This window comes from Gastrolobium bilobum, unplaced genomic scaffold (assembly GCF_033153095.1).
Source record: "Gastrolobium bilobum isolate Gb01-03AN ecotype WA unplaced genomic scaffold, APGP_CSIRO_Gbil_v1 utg21418, whole genome shotgun sequence".
NCBI lineage: Eukaryota > Viridiplantae > Streptophyta > Magnoliopsida > Fabales > Fabaceae > Gastrolobium > Gastrolobium bilobum.
In genome coordinates this window covers 112,138-131,198 of record NW_026900137.1, presented here as the reverse complement: position 1 = coordinate 131,198, position 19,061 = coordinate 112,138, and the positions used below count along the sequence as shown (strand labels likewise).

The 19,061-nt window shown below is 37.8% G+C and overlaps 1 protein-coding gene across 1 annotated transcript; it reads left to right on the top strand.

Moving 5' to 3' along the window:
• The first annotated feature begins 4,223 nt into the window (after positions 1–4,223).
• Positions 4,224–7,052, top strand: LOC133295472 ((-)-germacrene D synthase-like). Its single transcript, XM_061494311.1, has 7 exons — positions 4,224–4,444; positions 4,680–4,968; positions 5,176–5,548; positions 5,660–5,878; positions 6,006–6,144; positions 6,278–6,526; positions 6,604–7,052. Exons 1-7 carry the CDS (start codon positions 4,313–4,315, stop codon positions 6,895–6,897), a joined length of 1,695 nt encoding a protein of 564 aa, XP_061350295.1. The 5' UTR covers positions 4,224–4,312; the 3' UTR covers positions 6,898–7,052.
• Positions 7,053–19,061: the final 12,009 nt, after the last annotated feature.

Below are 19,061 nucleotides of genomic sequence, written 5' to 3'. Positions count from 1 at the left end.
TTGTTGCGTTCAATTGCTTTAATCTCCTCGTCCATGGCAGTTTGCCACTTCTTGTCTCGCATTGCCTCTTCAAAGCTTATATTCTCAGAATCCGACAAAAGACATACAAGGTGTACCTCATTTGTCGAATCATACAAATCTTGCAAACTTCTTATTCTAGGTTGTCGCGGTTCATCTTCATCATCAGTAGTTTCAGAATTTATCGGTATGGTTGTTGGTGTAATAATTGATGATTCTCCAACTTCAATGATAACCTTCGTTGAGTTATTCCAATCCCAACCGCTTGCTTCATTAACTCGAACATCACGACTCACCACAACCTTCTTGCTTATCGGGTCGAGTAACTTGTATTCTTTTGTTTTCTCATCATACCCAATAAAAATATACCTTTTGCTTTTGTCTTCAAGCTTCGTTCTTCGCTGATCCGGTACATGTGCATAGGCTACACTACCGAATACTTTGAGATGACAGACTGTTGATTTTTGTCCGCTCCATGCCTCTTGCGGGGTTTGATCATCCAACTTCGCATGTGGACACCGATTTTGCACATAGATGGCACATTGCACAGCTTCCGCCCAAAATTCCTTCGGCATCTTCTTGCTCTTGAGCATTGACCGAATCATGTCAAGAATGGTCCTATTCTTCCTCTCGGCCACACCGTTTTGTTGCGGAGAGTACGGTGCGGTTAGAAATCGCCTTATGCCTTGCTCCTCACAATACTCCATGAAAACTGTTGAAGTATACTCTCCACCTCTATCAGATCGTATGGATTTGATGTGTCTACCGGTTGTCTTTTCCACCATCACTTTGAACTTTTTGAACACCTCGAACGCCTCGGATTTTTCTTTCAAAAAATAAACCCAACGGATTTTTCTTTCAAAAAATAAACCCAAGTTTTTCGTGAGAAATCATCAATAAAGGAAATAAAATACCTCTTACCGCTAAAAGATTCAGGGGTGATTGGTCCACATATGTCAGTATAAATCAACTCAAGAGATTGCTTAGCCCGATATTCTGCCTTCTTTTGAAACGAAGTTCTCGCATGCTTGCCGAGCACACACTCTTCACAAAACTTTCCCTAGTAGTCCATGTCTAGTAGCCCGTGCACCATGTTTTTCTTTGCTAACTCGTTTAGACCACCATGATGTACGTGACCAAAACGGAGATGCCACAGCGACGCGTTGTCTTCTACGTCTACCTGCAAACATTTTTCTCGCACGCCTTGTCTTCTACGTACATGCGATTTCTCCCCATTTCAACTTGAGCGACCGAACGCTCTTGCTTATCTTTCAAGTGTAAAATCCGGCCTTGCATAAGTACCGAATAACCTTTCTCCATGAGTTGCCCCATACTCAAGATGTTGCTCTTGAGGTCTGGTACGTAATACACATCTTGGATTGATCCAATTAAGCCATCCTTTTGTAAGTAAAAAATCGTACCTTGGCCTTTGACCTCAACCTTCGACGCATCTCCAAACGACACATGTCCAGTTTCCACCTTTCTCATCTCTCTGAATAGGTGCTCGTGCCCGCACATATGGTTGCTTGCACCCGTGTCGAGGTACCACACCGTGTCATTGTCGGTGTTGCCTTCATTGTGTGTCATCATGAGAAGACCTTCTTTCGCCTCATCTTCCGTGGCTAGGTTGGTTGTCTCTTCCACCTTTTTCTCGAATCGACATTCTTTCGCGAAATGCCCCACCTGGCCACAATTGTAACACTTATCAGAGTTACAATCCTTTGCATAGTGACCATATTTGCCACACTTGTAGCACTCGATGTTGGAATAATTTGATCGACCGCCTCTCCCACGACCGCGTCCTCTTCCACGCCAATTCTGTTGGTTTGATTACCCCTTCTCCTCATAATACCCTTCTTGACCGCGACCTCTACCACCACGACCATTTCCTCAACCTCCACGGGCATGCCCTCTACCTCTAAAGTTTTGAGAATAGAGTGCCTTTTCATCTTTGATTGTTGCCTTGGTTTGAAGTGCTTGCTCGAGTGTCTCCTCCTTCTTTTTCTTCTTGCGTTGTTCGTGTGCCTCGAGAGAACCAGCGAGCTTGTCGACCGCGAGCGTTGCTAGGTCCTTTGACTCTTCTATGGCACATACGACATTCTCGAAGTTGTTGGTTAATGACCTCAAAATCTTCTCCATAACTCGCGCATCGGTTAATGCTTCTCCGTTTCGGTTGAGTTGGTTCACCACGGTTTGAACACGCGTGATGTAGTCAGAGACACCTTCCGACTCCTTCATCTCCATGCCTTCCAACTCGCCGCGAAGAGTTTGGAGGCGGACTTGCTTAACTCGATCTGCTCCTTTGTACACCTTTTCCAAAATGTCCCACGCTTCTTTTGAAGTTGTCGCACTCGCAATCTTCTCAAAGCCCGACTCGTCACCAGCTCGGAACAACATGTACAAAGCTGCCTTATCTTTCGATCGCGTCTCTTTCAACGCCTTGTTTTGAGTCGCCGTATACCCTGCGGTAGTTGCCGATTCTTCGAAACCTTCTTGGACGACCTCCCAACCGTCTTGAGACCCGAGAAGAGCTTTCATTTGGATGCTCCAATTCTCGTAGTTCGCCTTCGTAAGTCGCGGTAGCGGCACATTACCGGTCATACTCTCCATTGGCTCTGATACCAATTTGAGAGGAGAAGAGTAAAAACAAAGAAGTTTTACTAAGGTAGAAGTCGTAACTTTTACATTCAAACAATAGATTTTTAAATTACAAATCTTGTAACTCTACAATAAAGACACTTAACACCACAATAAACTCACATAACTTCAGAAACTTAAAAAACATAAAACTGACATTTAACGTTTGCTGAATTAAACCCATTAAAAACTAAACTGACTGCTGAATTAAACCCATTAAAAAATTAAACTGACACATAACTCCACATTTAATGTTTATTCAACAAGGACCACATCCATTTCTCATTTCAATGACATTGTTTCTTCATTCACCAATTCTCAAAAGATGTATATCTTCGGAAGTTTATTTTTCTTAAACACACTACGATAAAAAAGGGTCACGTAATTAGGGTTGGGTAACTCCAAAAAAAGAAAAGGTCACGTAACCAGCTTAGTTTAGTGACATTTAGAAATATCGCAAAATATATTCCTAAATCTGCTACTTATATGATACAATTATTCATTTGTTTTTACTTTTTACTACTATATTGTACATTTCAAATTCTAATAGACCACTCCTCACCTTTTTTTTTTTTCCTCCAATTCCTAAGGAGTCATTTTCTTATCAAATTTGCAAACGGACGAGGACGCTTGTGCTACATGTAACATTGGTGTTTTTTTATATATTTACCTCTTTGTTCACGTGAATAGTATGCTATTGTTCTGTACCGTTAGTTCACAGTGTGCTTAATATTGGTGGATGAGACTCCAACTAATAATTTTAATTTTGGGCCACACTATCTGGAGATTCATCTACGGAATGTTTTCACACACACAATATATATAGCCACTTAGATAAGTTTATTTATAGCTATTATTTTATAACTATATACGGTTGGTAGTGTATAGTTATAATATTAAAGTTGTTTTTTTCTTTTCTTTCTCCAGGTCAGCAGACATGTTCTCAAGAATGACTAAGAAAAGAGAATTTTTTTTTTTTTTAATGTTCTCTCTCTTGTCTCTCTGCTGATATAGAAATAATTAAAAAAATAATTTTAATGTTATAATTATAAAAGGATAGTTATAAATAACCTTATCTAAAGTAATTGTTGAGATTTTGTTTCCATATACATATATGACAAAATTATTTCTACACCTGGTGCACGTAGAGATACAGTAGGCGAGGATATATACATGCAAATCCTAGGATACGTATTCTGGCTTTTTTTGAAAAAAATAAAAACAATGGGGCCACTTTATGGTCTCGTTTCTAATAAGCGATTGTGCGTGGAACTCTTTAATTTGTTGAAGAGCTTCATCCACAAGGAACCTATCATTGGTTGGCCAATAGAAGCAGAGCAGGCATACAACTGAAAAGAGGTTAATGGAGGAAATAGGTGCAAACGTGGAGTTCACACGAACTGTGAATACTGCCAATTACGAAGAGGAAGTGAAAATTGTGATAAAAATAGGTGTGGTCCAATAGTTGAAACAGCGGGTGAATTTTTTATGTTGAAATTCACATTTGCTTGGAGAAAATTCTATAAATAACGGCAAACATTAAGTTCTTCCCCACTGAAAGCCTTAGAGAGAAAATATTAGTTTGTGAGCCATCTAGTGTACCCATTATAATTGGAAATAAATTAAGGTGATCCATCATAACCTCGGAAAGAAACTTATGTCAGTTTCAGCAACTTCAACACTAGTTGCTCCAACCTCTAATGCTTCCTCCGATTTCTCTCGACCTTCGGCAAATTATCATCCCAATGTTTGGGGAGATCATTTTATTCAATATGGTTTGGAACCTACGGTAATATGATTTTATTCTTACAAAGCTTTACATATGCAATATGCATGTACATAATTCTATCATACTCGTGACTAACGGCCATAATCATATTTTGAGTCTCACATATTTTGTATATGTACATCAAGTGTCTGTTGAAGAACTTTGACTTTGTAGATCAATTTTTATTAATTCTCTCCATTATTTTATGGAAATTTAGTCTCATTAATAACATAACAAAAGTTTAATTAACGTGCAGGAAGTGGATGAAATAATGGAGAAGCAAATTATAATACTAAAAGAAAAAGTAAGACAGAAGCTAATCCCTGGTAATGAGAAGGCCTTAAGGCCCTTGACGGAAGCTACCTTGATTGATTCAATCCAACGTTTGGGATTACACTATCATTTTGAACATGAGATTGGTGAAGTGTTGCAGCGTATTCACAATAGTTATGTTGAAAATGATATAGTAACTCTCAATGAAGACCTCTGTTCTCTTGCCCTTGTCTTTAGGTTACTGAGGCAACAAGGATATAACATTTCACCCGGTAGGTCCCACCTCATCTACTTTTATTACATTTTAATTGTAAAAGATTTTGGAAAAAATATATAATACATGATTAAACAAACACCAGAACTCAAAAGAAAATGATGAGAAAATGGATTAACATTGCAAAAACCAAAAAAAAAAAATATTATGTATCTTATAAATACAAAAACAACTATGGATCTTACGGTTGGAGATTAAATTCCAGATGTTTTTAAGAAGTTCAAGAATGAGGAAGGAAACTTCAAGGAAACAATTACTGCTGATGTTGAGGGAATGTTAAGTTTGTACGAAGCTGCACATCTCAGGATTCATGGAGAAGACATATTGGATGAAGCGCTTGCTTTCACTACCTCACATCTTCAGTTCATGACCGCACAATTGAGTCCTTCTCTTGCTTCGAAAGTCAATCATGCCTTAAAACGACCACTCCGCAAGAACCTGCCAAGGCTAGTGGCAAGGCATTACATTTCTACTTATGAGGAAGACCCTTCACATGATGAAACTTTGCTCCTCTTTGCCAAATTAGATTTTAATATGCTCCAAAAGACACACCAGAAGGAACTTGGCAGTATCTCGATGTAAGTTCTTCAACCACAACACCTTAATAAATAAATAGAAAGCATCCGTTGTTTCAACATGCAAGTGACTCATGCATTGGTTATCGTAATTGGTCATCTTCAATGAATTAGGTGGTGGAAAAATTTGGATTTTGCAACAAAACTTCCTTTTGCACGCAATAGGATTGTGGAAGCTTACTTTTGGATATTGGGAGTGTTTTTTGAGCCACAGTACTCTCTCGGTAGAAGGCTATTGACCAAGGTGATATCTATGGCATCAACAATGGATGATATATATGATGTATATGGTACATTTGAAGAGCTATCTATTTTCACCGAAGCAATAGAGAGGTTTGGGGTTGAAATAAAATATGAAAGTTCCCTTTTATTTCATAAGTAACTGAATTATAATTTTAGAGAGAAATCTGTTAACCTTTTGGTGACTTTTTTTTTTTATAATCAATGGACATTTTATTAGGTGGGATATCAACTGCATGGAGTTTTTGCCAGAATACATGAAATTTTACTACCAAGCACTCTTGGATATTTACAAAGAAATTGAACAAGAGATGGCCAAGGAAGGAAGAGCATTCTGTGTAATATATGCCAAAAATGAAGTAAAACTCTTCACTCTATTTGCCTTTTTACAAATGTTCTCTTCATTTAAAAAGTGTCTGAGTAGGAACAAGGACGTGTAAGACAATCTTCTGTCGTTAAATGTATATAACTTATTTGTGGTGCGAAACCCAGATGAAAAGATTGGCCCAAGCCTACTTTGCTGAGGCCAAATGGTTGAATCAAAATTATACACCAACAATGGAAGAGTACATGGATATTGCACTAGTAAGTTCTGGTTACCATATGGTCACAGCAACAGCTTTCATTGGAATGGGATGTATTGCTACAGAAAAGGTCTTCCAATGGTTAACCAATGACCCTGAAATTGTAAATGCAACAAAAATTATTGCAAGACTCATGGATGACATTGTTTCCAACGAGGTAATTAATCCCAAGATTTAATTTCCTTCATATTCTAAAATACATATTTAATAGTTTCTTCCCTTCATTTTGTTTAGCTTGAGCAGAAGAGAGGGCATGTTGCCTCTGCTCTTGAGTGCTACATGAAGCAACACCGTGTCACAAAACAAGATGCCATTGATGAATTATATAGACGAGTGACGAGTGCTTGGAAGGATATCAACGAGGAATTGCTTGACCCTACCGAAATGCCAAAGCCTCTTCTGATGATAGTTCTCAACCTGTCACGTGTAATTGAAGTGCTTTACAAAGACGGAGATGGCTACACACACTCTGAAAAATCAACAAAGAACGAAATTGCAGAGATCCTTTTGAATCCAGTGTCAGTATAAGAATAAGGGGTTCGATTCTTCAAATGTCTTATAAACAGTTATCGCAATGTATGTTGTACTGAATGTTTTGGAATAAGGAAGAGTGACGAGTTTGTAAAACGATAATAAACTATGTTTTTGATAAGCCAAAAGTGTTTGAAATTTTAAATTATATAATTTGTGTCATTTCATTCTACGTGAGACGTGCACCTTTTATTTATTATTGTCCACTATTTGTTTCTCATGATCTATCTCGTTCTCTTACTTAAAATGACATGATAGTACCAAAACTGAAGTAAAAGAACTAAAAAAAATTAAAAAAAGTGAAAAGAAAAGAAAAACCTATCGTCAGACGAGTAACTAGTGAGGAATTATTTAAATTTTAAACAATCAAGCTAAAGAGGATCCTAATTGTTCCCAGTATGGCTGTGTGAGCCACTAGCATCATAAATAGCACTTCCACTTTATAAATAACTAGTGAGGAATTATTTAAATTTTAAATAATCACGCTAAAGAGGATCCTAATTGTACACTAGCATCACAAATAGCACTTCCGCTTTATAAATCTATGTGGGGAACTTTTGGGTGAAAGAAATTGAGGGAGAGGAAGCCAATCACTATAAATCATATGAAATCCAATGGTCAGGCGTAAATGTCATATCATTCAGCCGCGCACCACTCATTTCCTCAAATCTCACTACCTACGAATGGATCACGCAATCCTTCAACAACTATATTTTAAAATCAAAGACCTAACTGAGCTTGGTTAAGGTAAACATACTTAAAAATTAAGAAGAAGTTGAAGAAAAGATGAAGAAGAAGAACAGAAATTGTAGATTAATCTGCAGAGACAATTTGTCTATCGTACAAACTTTCTAATGAAGACCGACGACAAGTTTCCTAAACGAATCCTTTTAACTCACATCACAATCGGGTTAGGGTTCAACTAATTTTGGCTCACAATAATAAAATAAACAAAATCAGAACTAAAACAATGGCTTTCGGCCTCAACAGAATTGGGTTCTAATTACAAATTTAAATAAATAAAATTCCAACAACTTATTTCTGACTTGGGCTCTAATTTCGACCATCTTCCTATCCTAATTGGGCTTTCTTGTCTTCATAGAATTTGTATCCCTTTGAGTTATCTTTAAAACGCAATAAAAATGGAGTTAATCGGACACATGTAGAGTGAGATATGGTCAAAATACTAAAGAAACATAAAGTTAGAAATTGATGAAAATAAATTAAACCCAATAAACGACCAGAAATCTAATTTAACCCAAAGACCATTATTTTCTTTCCAAATACTCCTAAAATACTAATCAAGAGTAATAAATAAGTGCAATAAAATATTCATTATCAAATTCCCCGACACTTATCTTTTTGCACTCTTGAGGAAAATCAAAACTCAAAATAAACAAAAGTAAAAACTAAAAGATTAACCTATCATTTTTAAAAATTGTCAAGAATACAGAGTTTGAATATAGATCACAAAACTTCAACAGATCAACCAGGCAAAACAAAAAATCCTTCATCTCAAATTTACAGAACCTGGTAATTTCAAATGATATAGCTAATAATGCACAATGGTCTCTGAGATGCTCTCAATCAATCTCTCAAGGGTATGAGTAAATAAGTGTATCACTCTAATTATACTCGAAAAAATTGTCCTACCATAAGCTTGCTCAAGTTCTATTTCTCCATTACTAAAAACAAATGCATGCATAAATCAAGAGGACTTTATTAAAGGTTAAAATGGGGCTAGGGTGAAGGTAAGGATGAGTATGGAAAAGAGAGGTTAAACACCCAAAAATTTAAAAGAGCAGTAGCTAAATAAAAATTATACTAATGAAACATAATTGAAATAAAAGCAGAAAAACACAACACAAAGAGCTAAAAATTTTCTTTTTCTTTTTCACTTTTTCAAAAAAAAAATTCATTTTTTGTTTTTTTTCTCATTTTCAAATTTTTTTTTATAGTAAAAGTAACATATTAAATAAATGCTCCTCCCCCACACTTAAAGTATTGCACGTCTCGAGCAAATCCCTACACTTAAACATAAAACTATAGTGAAACAAATACTCAATAAATTTCCAGGGTGTGGAATTAATTGGTTTTTCGCTTGGGCTAGTGATGTGGCTAAGAAAAAAAGGATATACGGCACAAAAGGGCTAGCCAAATAGAATATAATGCAAGTGATGGCTATCTGGCTAAAGTGGAAAAAAGAAAGAAGGCCTCAATCATATCTATGCATGCAAATGAAAAATATAATTTCAAAAACAACAAGAGCAAGTTCTAGAGAATAACAATCAAAAGCATAAGCACACAAGAAAGAAAGAATAACAGATGATAAAATCCATTCATGTAGGCCCGAATTCTCACCAAAGGATATACCAATCACATATCAGCATCACAAAATCAATTACCAAGTAAAGTAATCCAAGAATTAAGAACTCATCCTAACCAGAGTGATCCATCACAAGTATTAAATTCAATTCAAACTATGTATAACTTAACAAGTATCAGAAAAAACAGAATAATCTATTTATTGACTAAGAAATAAAATTAAAAATTCAAATAAACTGGAAAAAAATAGGGAAAAGAACTCCCTGTCCTCATTAGGGAGGATAAATAGCATCGATCAGTCTGATCTCTGCTTCCATCTCAATATCTACAGGCTGCTGTGGTCCCTCGTAGAGAGGTTTCAGACGATGCTCATTCACGGTAAAAGACTTGTCTGACTGCTTATCACATATTTCAACTGCACCATAAGGAAAGACATTAGTAATAACAAGGGGCCCATCCCATCTGGATCTAAGCTTACCAGGCATGAACTTTAGACGAGAATTAAACAAGAGAACTTTCTGACCCGCAACAAATTCTTTACTCAGAATCTTCTTATCATGGAATGCTTTTGTCTTTTCTTTGTATAGACGTGAACTCTCATAAGCATCCAATCTAAGCTCCTCAAGCTCTTGCAGTTGAAGCTTGATTTTCATCCTTAACTACATTAAATCCATGTTACACTACTTGACAGCCCAATAGCCCTGATGTTCCAACTCCACCGGAAGATGACATGCCTTACCAAAGACAAGCCGATAAGGAGACATCCCAATTGGAGTCTTGTATGCAGGCCTATATGCCCATAAAGCATCATCCAGTCTCTTGCTTCAGTCCTTCCGGTTAGAGTTAATAGTCTTCTGAAGAACTTGCTTGATCTCTCTGTTTGAGACTTCAGCTTAACCATTAGTCTGTGGATGATAGGTTGTGGCAACTTTATGAATAACTCCATACTTCAGCAGTAGAGTTGCCATGCTCTGGTTGTAAAAGTGAGAGCCCTGGTCACTAATAATGGCTCTATGAATGCTAAACCTGTATAAAATGTGAGACCGAACAAACTCTACAACCACAGCAGAATCATCAGTACGGGTGGCTTTCGCCTCAACCCATTTAGATTCATAATCAACAACTAGCAATATGTATATAAAACTAAAAGAAACAGGAAAAGGACCCATGAAGTTAATACCCTAAACATAAAAAATCTCACAGAAGAGTATAGGTTGCTGGGGCATCTCATGCCTATGGGAAATACTCCCTGCCCTCTGACAATTATCACATGTTTTACAGAACACATAAGCATCATGGAACAAGGAAGGCCGAAATAAACCAGAGTCTCACACCTTCCTAGCAGTTCTTTGGGATCCAAAATGACCACCACAAGCAGATGCAAGACAAAATTCCAGGACAGACTGAAACTCCATATTAGGCATACATCGTCTAACTACTTTGTCACTACAAAATCTCCACAAATAAGGGTCATACAAAACATAATATTTTGACTCATTTTTCAATTTCAGGGATTGAGCCTTAGTGGAATCAGAAGGTAAAACACCAGCAACCAAGTAATAAACTATATCAGCATACCAAGGAAACTTACCTTGCAGCTGTAAAAGCTGCTCATCACCAAAATCATTATGAATGGAAAAGGAATCAGAGGGCTGATGAGTGATGCGGCTCAAGTGATCAGCTACCTGATTTTCTGCACCACTTATATCCTTAATCTCAATGTCAAACTCCTAGAGCAGCAACATCCACTGGATAAGCCGAGGCTTGGCATCTGCTTTCTTTTAAAGGAACTTTAAAGCAGCATGGTCAGAAAAAATGATAACTTTAGTATCCAAAAGATATGATCTAAACTTATCAAGTGCAAAAACTATAGCTAAAAGTTCCATTCCAGTAGTGCTGTAGTTGCACTGAGCAGAATCCAAAGTCTTGGATGCATAGGAAATTTCATGGGGAGCTTTGTTGACACGTTGAGCAGGAAAAGCACCCACAACATAGTTAGAAGCGTAGTATATCAACTCAAAAAGAAGAGACCAATATGGTGCTTGGATGACTGGAGCGGCAGTTAGGCAACGCTTAAGATGATCAAAGGCAGCCTTGCATGCATCATCAAACAAGAACTCTATGTCTTTCTGTAAAAGGTTGGACATAGGTAGGGAAATCTTGCTGAAATCCTGAATAAAGTTCTTGTAAAATCCTGCATAGCCAAAGAAAGAACGAACTTCCGACACAGTCACCGGTGTTGGTCGGGCCCTCGGAGTGAGGAAGCTGAGCCCGCGATTCATTGGGCCATACCAGATCCTTGGTAGAGTAGGACTTGTTGCCTACCGGCTTGCCTTGCCTCCGAACTTGGCCAACATCCACGACGTGTTTCACGTGTGTCAGCTTCGGAAATACATAGCAGAACCTTCGCACGTGATGCAACCTGATGATGTGGAAGTTCTGGAGAACTTGAAAACTCCTGTCTGACCACTCAAGATTCTCAATCGTGGCGAGAAGAAGCTGAGGAGCAAGATCATTCCGATGGTCAAAGTGCAATGGACGGAAAGAACTCCTGAAGAGTGTACGTGGGAGCGAGAAGACGAGCTTCTCCGACAGTACCCCGAGTTTCGGGACATGTATGTTTCTAATTTTGAGGGCAAAATTCTTAAAAGGTGGGGTGAATGTAAGAACCCGCACCGTTAATTTAAAAATTTAATTAATTAATTATGAGATTAATGAGATAATTCCATAATTGAGCCTAATAATTGTGTGAAGGCGTAAATAATTATGGTAAGTGGTTAATAACGTTGAAAGTCGATTTTCTAACGAAAAATGCAGATACCGGTTCTGCCTCACGGTATAAATGCGTACCGAAGAAGTATCCCGGAAAATTATTAAAAGTGTGTATATGTCACTAAAATAATATATAGGACTAGCATAACAAGTTTCAAGTTAAAATAATGAGAACTAGTGTCAGAACTGATACTGGCTAAGTAAAAGCGCGTACTGAAAAAGTACTGCGAAAAATAAAATAAAAATACGGAAAATCCTAGAAAAATGGCTAGGTTCAGAATCCCAAATTTGAGATTAAAATGTTAAGCGTAACTATTAATGTTAATACAGTGTGGTTAAAGTTAATGAGACTATATATACTTAAGGGAACACATTTCTAGGTCAGTTTTCAATCTCCAAAACTGATCCTACATGCCTTCATTTTCTTAGTTGGTGTTCCCTCATCTTGCCACTTCCATTTCTCCATAGAAAGCCACCAAAGTGACCACCTTTCTTCAGAGATTCTTCACCAAAACACCATAGCTAGGTGTGAGCAAGCCTTGGGTGGGAGAAAGGTTATGCATTGTTGAGTGTCAGCTGCTGAGTTGGTGGGGTTGGGGGCTATATTTCTGAGTTTGGTTGAGTGGAGCCTTGTTCTTGTCATTTAAGGCTTCAAGAAGCCACCTTTAGGTGTAAAAGACCCATCTTGTAGTGCATTTTCGTGCCTTTGCAAGGTCGGCACCTTGGGACTATGTTGGGAGCTCCGAGGAGGAGTCTTTTTCTGAGTTTGAGACACTTGAGGTATACCATGATCACCTCTTTGTCATTTTCATGATTTAAGCTTGTTTAATCCTTTAAAAAGTAAAACTTGGATCATTTGAGTTAAGGATTGTGTTTTTGAGTCTTAAACATGTTAATGAACATCTGTTATGGAGACATTGGACTCCAAATCGAGTTTCGACATTTAAAATAGGATTTATGTAGATAATGCACGAAATTTTGCATTCTGTCTGATAAGTATTCGAATACTTTTTGTGTAGTATTCAAATACTTATCCCTTGGTAGTCGAATACTCCTTGCAGGAGTATTGGGATACTTTTCTGGGAAGAAAAGTATATGGATACCGTTGATTAAGTATTTGGATACTGGGTAGTATTCGAATACTGTTGTGTTTGTATTCGGATACCTGGTGGTATGGGGATACTGGAGGAAAAGTATTTGGATACCTTGTGGTATATGAATACTTAAGTGAAAGTATTCAGATACTTTCTAGAGACTTGGAGTATTCAAATACTCATCGATGAGTATTCGAATACCTCCTGCAGAAATTGCATGAAATCACCTAAAACCAGTTGGAAAGTCCCAATCACTTAATGGAACCTTAGACAATGAATGCTAATGAGTATTTATCATATAAACAGATGGTGATTGTGCTGTTTGTGAGCCTTGAGCTTGTATGGACTTGGTTTGGACTGATTGCTTAAGAGGTAAGCTTTCGTGTCCTCGGATCGATCTGTTGCTTGTTCCACCGACCTCCATGGGAGGGTGGTATATATGCATGTATGCTTTTATGAAAATGATATATGCATTGATATACACCTGAGACATGTTGATATAGTTGTTGATGTAATGTATGAATGTCATGTTAGTACTTGTACGATCAGACAGCCCCCCTGGTGTGCAAGGCATATGTAATGTATGAATGTGATGTTAGTACTTGTACGATCAGGCAGCCACCCTAGTGTGCAAGGCATGAGGCAGCCTCCCTCATGTTGGTAGGTAACAGACGTGTATAAACCCTATCTTGTTCCCTGGCCAGTCGAACTGCACTTGCATACATCACATGATTAACGAGTTGTAGTAGTTAGCTCGTCGAGCAAGAGATTATATTGTCATGATATAAATGCCTTAACATGAACATGCATTGTATTTAGTGTTTTGAACTTATATTATACTTGTAAGTGAGCTTGGGGTGGAAGAGTCCTTGAGGACCCCTTGCCTTACTGAGATTTCTGTTTAGAAATCTCACCCCACGTTTGGGGCAAATATTTCAGGTTCAGGTAACTCGGGGGTTGAGACCTCGGGCGGCAAGAGACCGGAGCTTAGTTGACTGATGCATGATGATATACTATTTTGATTGGATGCTGCTTTATCCTTATTTTCCTGTTATTTGATTTCAGACTCTGTTGGGATTTGTTGCCTTATTTGGTGAGCATGGGGGTTGTCCATCCCACATTGATTGACTATGTCCTATTTTAGATTTGAGTTGTATTAACGTATCAGGATTAATGTCCGGACTACGTGTTCAAGTTTTCCCACGTGCGAAGGATCTGCTACGTACTTTCGAAGCTGAGACACGTGAAACAGGTCGTGGATGTTGGCCAAGTTCGGAGGTAAGGCAAGCCGGTAGGAAACAGGTCCTACTCTACCAAGGATCTGGTATGGCCCAATGAATCACGGGCTCAGCTTCCTTACTCTGAGTGCCCGACCAACACCGGTGACAGGTGAAAGTCTCACAAACACGTGCTCACCCTCACTGAACTCCAGTGGACGATGCTTAACATCATAATAACTCTTCTGGCGACTCTATGCCTGCTTCAACTTTTTCCTGATCAACTGGATCTGCAGGGTAGTATCTTGGACAAAGTCTAAGCCAAACACCTCCTACCATACAATGCCTCGTAGGGTGCCATGCCCAGGCTAGCATGGAAACCGTTGTTGTACGAAAACTCAACCAATGGAAGGTACCTATCCCATGCTGAACCTTGCTCCAAAAAGCAAGCCCTCAACATGTCCTCCAATGTCTGGATGGTCCGCTCAGTCTGTCCTTCAGTCTAAGGGTGATAGGCTGTACTCAATCGCAACTGAGTACCAAAAGCTCCCTGCAGCGCCTCCCAGAACCGAGAATGAACTTTGGGTCCCTATCACTGATGATACTCTCGGGCACCCCGTGAAGCTTCACGATCTCGTGAACATAAAGTCTAGCCAACTGCTCAGTAGTGAAGCTCACCTTCCCCGAAAGAAAGTGGGCAGACTTCGTTAATCTGTCCACAATGACCCAGATAGAGTCACAACCAGCCTGAGTCTTCGGCAAACCCACAACGAAGTCCATGGAAATGCTCTCCCATTTCTATTCCGGAATCTCAAGAGGTTGAAGTTTACCAGACGGCTTCTGGTGTTCTAACTTCACCTTCTGGCAATTCAAATACTTGGACATGCAACAACAATGTCCTTCCTTCTTCACCTAATCTAGGCACTCTCTGCACTTGCGCCTCTTTGATATTTTCCATGAGCTCGTTATCCACTTGCACGGTTTCCATTTCGAGAAGTGCACCTCCAACAAAGAGGTCACCGTCAGATCTCGAAACTTCGCAATCACATCGAAATCGTCATTCGATTCACTGGGATCGTCAGTCACTCTATCCATAGAGGTAACCTGACCCCACAAAATCTTATCCACACAAGGCTTGAGTGAGTTTGGTCTTATTCCATGACTCTAACATCGACTAGACTTACTATTTTTATAAATCATTTTTCTCAAAATAAATTCATATACCTTTCACAGCACGAAATCATAATCATGTTCATTTCAACCAATACATGTTATTTAACATATTCATTCACATAGTAACGTACCTTAGTTCACGTACACCTGCAAAATTTTCAATTTCAATAACATAATAAATCAAAAACTCTATGCAACGGTATACCTCAATCTCCATGGTATCTGCAAAATCAAGAGTCAATTAAAGGTGAAATAACATTGATACATTACCATCATTTATCATACTTATTTCATAATAACACTATCCATGGTGTTAACATGCTAACTACTTATGAAGCAAATCAATAATAACAAATGAACCTAGAGTCATGGAGACCACTCAACCCACAAACAACTTGTACATGCCCTAGACTCGCGTATACATGAACGCGCGTGGCCTTGCCACAAAGTCTAAGTGTTATACACTTAATTCCTTGAAGAGAATTTCATAGTCTCAAACAAGGCACCATCACAATCATGTAATGGCGTAAGGCATCTTACCTTAACAACAAAAATAACCGGTGCTCCCCATGGAGACACGCTCGGTCGAATGAAGTCTTTCACCGAAAGATCCTCTAAATGTTCTGTCCACTCCGCCAACACTGGTGGTGACATCCGATATGGAGCTAATGAAATAGACCTCACACCAGACAACAAATCTATGGAGAATTCTATCTTCCGCTGTGGCGAAAACTCATGAATCTCCTCAAGAAACGCCGCGAGGAATTTTGTTGCGACTTTGGCAAGTGCACCGATCGTAAAGTAATAAAATGTACTGAGTATGAGATCGTTCCCACGAGGATCAGAATTTCAAGCACTAGTTCCCTAATCGCATTTTAGTTGGACAATCAAAAGTTGGATTGGAGAGAATTGTAATTGAAGAACTTAAAAATTAAAGACAATTAATGAGATGCAATTAAAGAAATTTCAGAATTAAAAAGACAATTGAAAAGATGATGATTGATTAAGAATTTAAAACAAGCGTAGTTAAGGTTTCGACTTCTCCCAATATCCTCAATATGTTACGAATTAAACAGTCAAGAATCTGTTTCTTAATATATTGTCAATCAATTCTTTCTAAGTTAATTAGGGCTCAATTCCTTGTTACCCTAAATCTATGTGATCTTGAAAGAAATCTAGTTCCCCGATTATTCCCCAAGAAAATATGCATTAAGATCAAGAATTCCAAGATTACATAATTACCCTATGTCTATCCCTAGATCACAAGTATTATGATAAATTATCAAATCAGGGTTCATGCACCAACATCTCGATTATCATACAATTCCCCAAAATCATTCTATAAGGAGCAAACTCATAGAAATCAATAAAGACAGATAATTTATTCAATTATAAAAAGAACAGGATTCAGAGACAATTTAATTCATAAACATAAAGATTCAATTGGTTTCCATCTACCCTTAACTACATAAAAGACTAGCCTAACATACTGAATTGAAAAACAATAATAAAGAAAAGAGAACCCCAATCCTCCATTGGTGTGATGTTGACTTGGTTCCTCAATGTTCCAGCACTCTACAACAGGATTCCTCCTTCAGGTCTCTATGTATTTCTCTGGACTTGTGAATTGGTTTTGCTCCCAAGCTCCTTATTTATAACCATTGAAGTTGTATCCTTCATTGAATCTCCCAATGAATCCATATCAGATTTGTAATTGATTCTACAATTGTTTCCTCTTTGCATTTAAGATCTTGAAGATTGGTTGATAGATTTGAGCTTTGAATCATTGTTGTGATCTTCCATTATATCTTCCCATGGATTTATATCTATTCTCAATCAAGATTGATTTGTTTCCACTTTGTATTTTTGTAAAAGTCTGATGCACATCTTGATAAAGATATAAAATCTCTTTTGGATTTAGATTTGGCCGTGCATGGACGTTTTAGCATGCTGTTTGTGCACTAAAATGTTCTCTTAATGCATTCCTTTATGCCTCTGGGCATTTTGGCGTGCTGTTGGGCGCCAAAACGTCCTCTTCGAAAGGTATCTTGTTCCTTCTGGAGCGTTTTGGCACTCTGTTTGGCCGCCAAAACGCTATGGTCTAGCGAGATATTGTGGTTTTCTTCATTTTGAGCGTTTAAATGTGCTTCTTGGCCGCCAAAACGTCCTCTTTCAGCTGGTACACACTTGAAATCTTGCTTCTTTGAGGTTTGAATTCATCTGGTTGCATTCCTTTGGCTCTAAAAAGTCATAATGTGCGTCAAAAATCCTTAGAAATAAGAAATATGACAACATGTTAGCCAGATATTCAATTATTGTGACTTTATGGTTTAAAACCCTAATTTCGATGCAATTCATGATATATTTTGAGTATAATTAAGCCTAAAACCATGGTAAACCAAGGGTTTATCGACCATTTCCAGATTTGAATATTGTTGTCCTCAGCAATTAACTAGAATAAACTTACTGGAAAATTAATCAAGACCTTCAATTGTATGGAGTTCATAGGTAGGATTTAATCAAAGACATGATCACAGAGCATTTAGACTTTGAAAGGATAAGACATCAAAGCAGCAAGATTCATAATTCATCAATTAAAACATTCAATGAAATTCCTTAAGATCAAGAACAAGGAAAAATTCCTGATACACTACCTCACTAGGATTTCAATTCACTAACACTCAACTGTCTAGAGGGTTGGTGTTTCACTCTTGTTCCACTGTATTAATACTACCATAGGCTTGCTTATATTCTCGCTCTCCACAGTTCTTATGATAAATTAACCAGATCAAGAGGTCTTCAATAGGGTTATAATGTGGCCTGGTTAAGGGAAAGGAAAGATTTTTGGAACTAAGTTCAAGAATTAAATTCAGATTCTGAAGGAAGGAGTAAGTGTAATTTGTTTCGTACATTTGTACATTTTTCTTCTTCTTCCTTTTGAACTTTTTCTCTTTTGACGTTTTCTTTCCAAGAACTTTTTCTTTTTTCACTTCTTCTCCTTTATTTTCTTTGAGCTTTTTGCTTGCTCTTCTTTGTTCTAACCAACTTTTCTTCCTTGGGCTTTGCCCTTTTCTGCTTGTACTTCTAGACATCACAACCTTGTAACCATAACTTGTATCCACTCCTTACTTCAAATCTGAAATTATTCTTCTATTAAGGTGAGGATTTATTTGGGGAAGTGGCTTTTCACATTCAAGGGTTTTTCATGAATAAAAAGTCTAGGCTCAAGGGGCTTAACTAAGGAATATCAAAAAAGGTTAGTTATTTGGCCATCTAGTTAGAGAAAGAACATGCCTCTATCATTTCTACAAAATATATCACAGACCATTTCAATCAAGAAACAAAGCAAGTTCTAGAGTATCTCAACAGTAGAATGCACACTCAATAAAAAATTTCTGTATAGGCTCAAAACCTCACGGATATGAATGCATAGTAATTATCCTGTTCTTTTTCTCACACAACTTCAATATCAACAATATATTCAATGAATCATGTCACTTATTGCAATGATGCTCATAAAAGAATGTATAAGTGCACCATCATGCTCTGAATTAAGAGTAAACACCCATTTTGGTCCCTA

Excerpts from the sequence above, each read along its gene's own strand:
- LOC133295472 (XM_061494311.1), top strand. The coding sequence starts at position 4,313 with ATGTCAGTTTCAGCAACTTCAACACTAGTTGCTCCAACCTCTAATGCT. Across the intron at positions 5,549-5,659 it reads GAACTTGGCAGTATCTCGAT|GTGGTGGAAAAATTTGGATT; the intron begins GTAAGTTCTTCA and ends TCAATGAATTAG. Across the intron at positions 6,145-6,277 it reads TAATATATGCCAAAAATGAA|ATGAAAAGATTGGCCCAAGC; the intron begins GTAAAACTCTTC and ends TGCGAAACCCAG.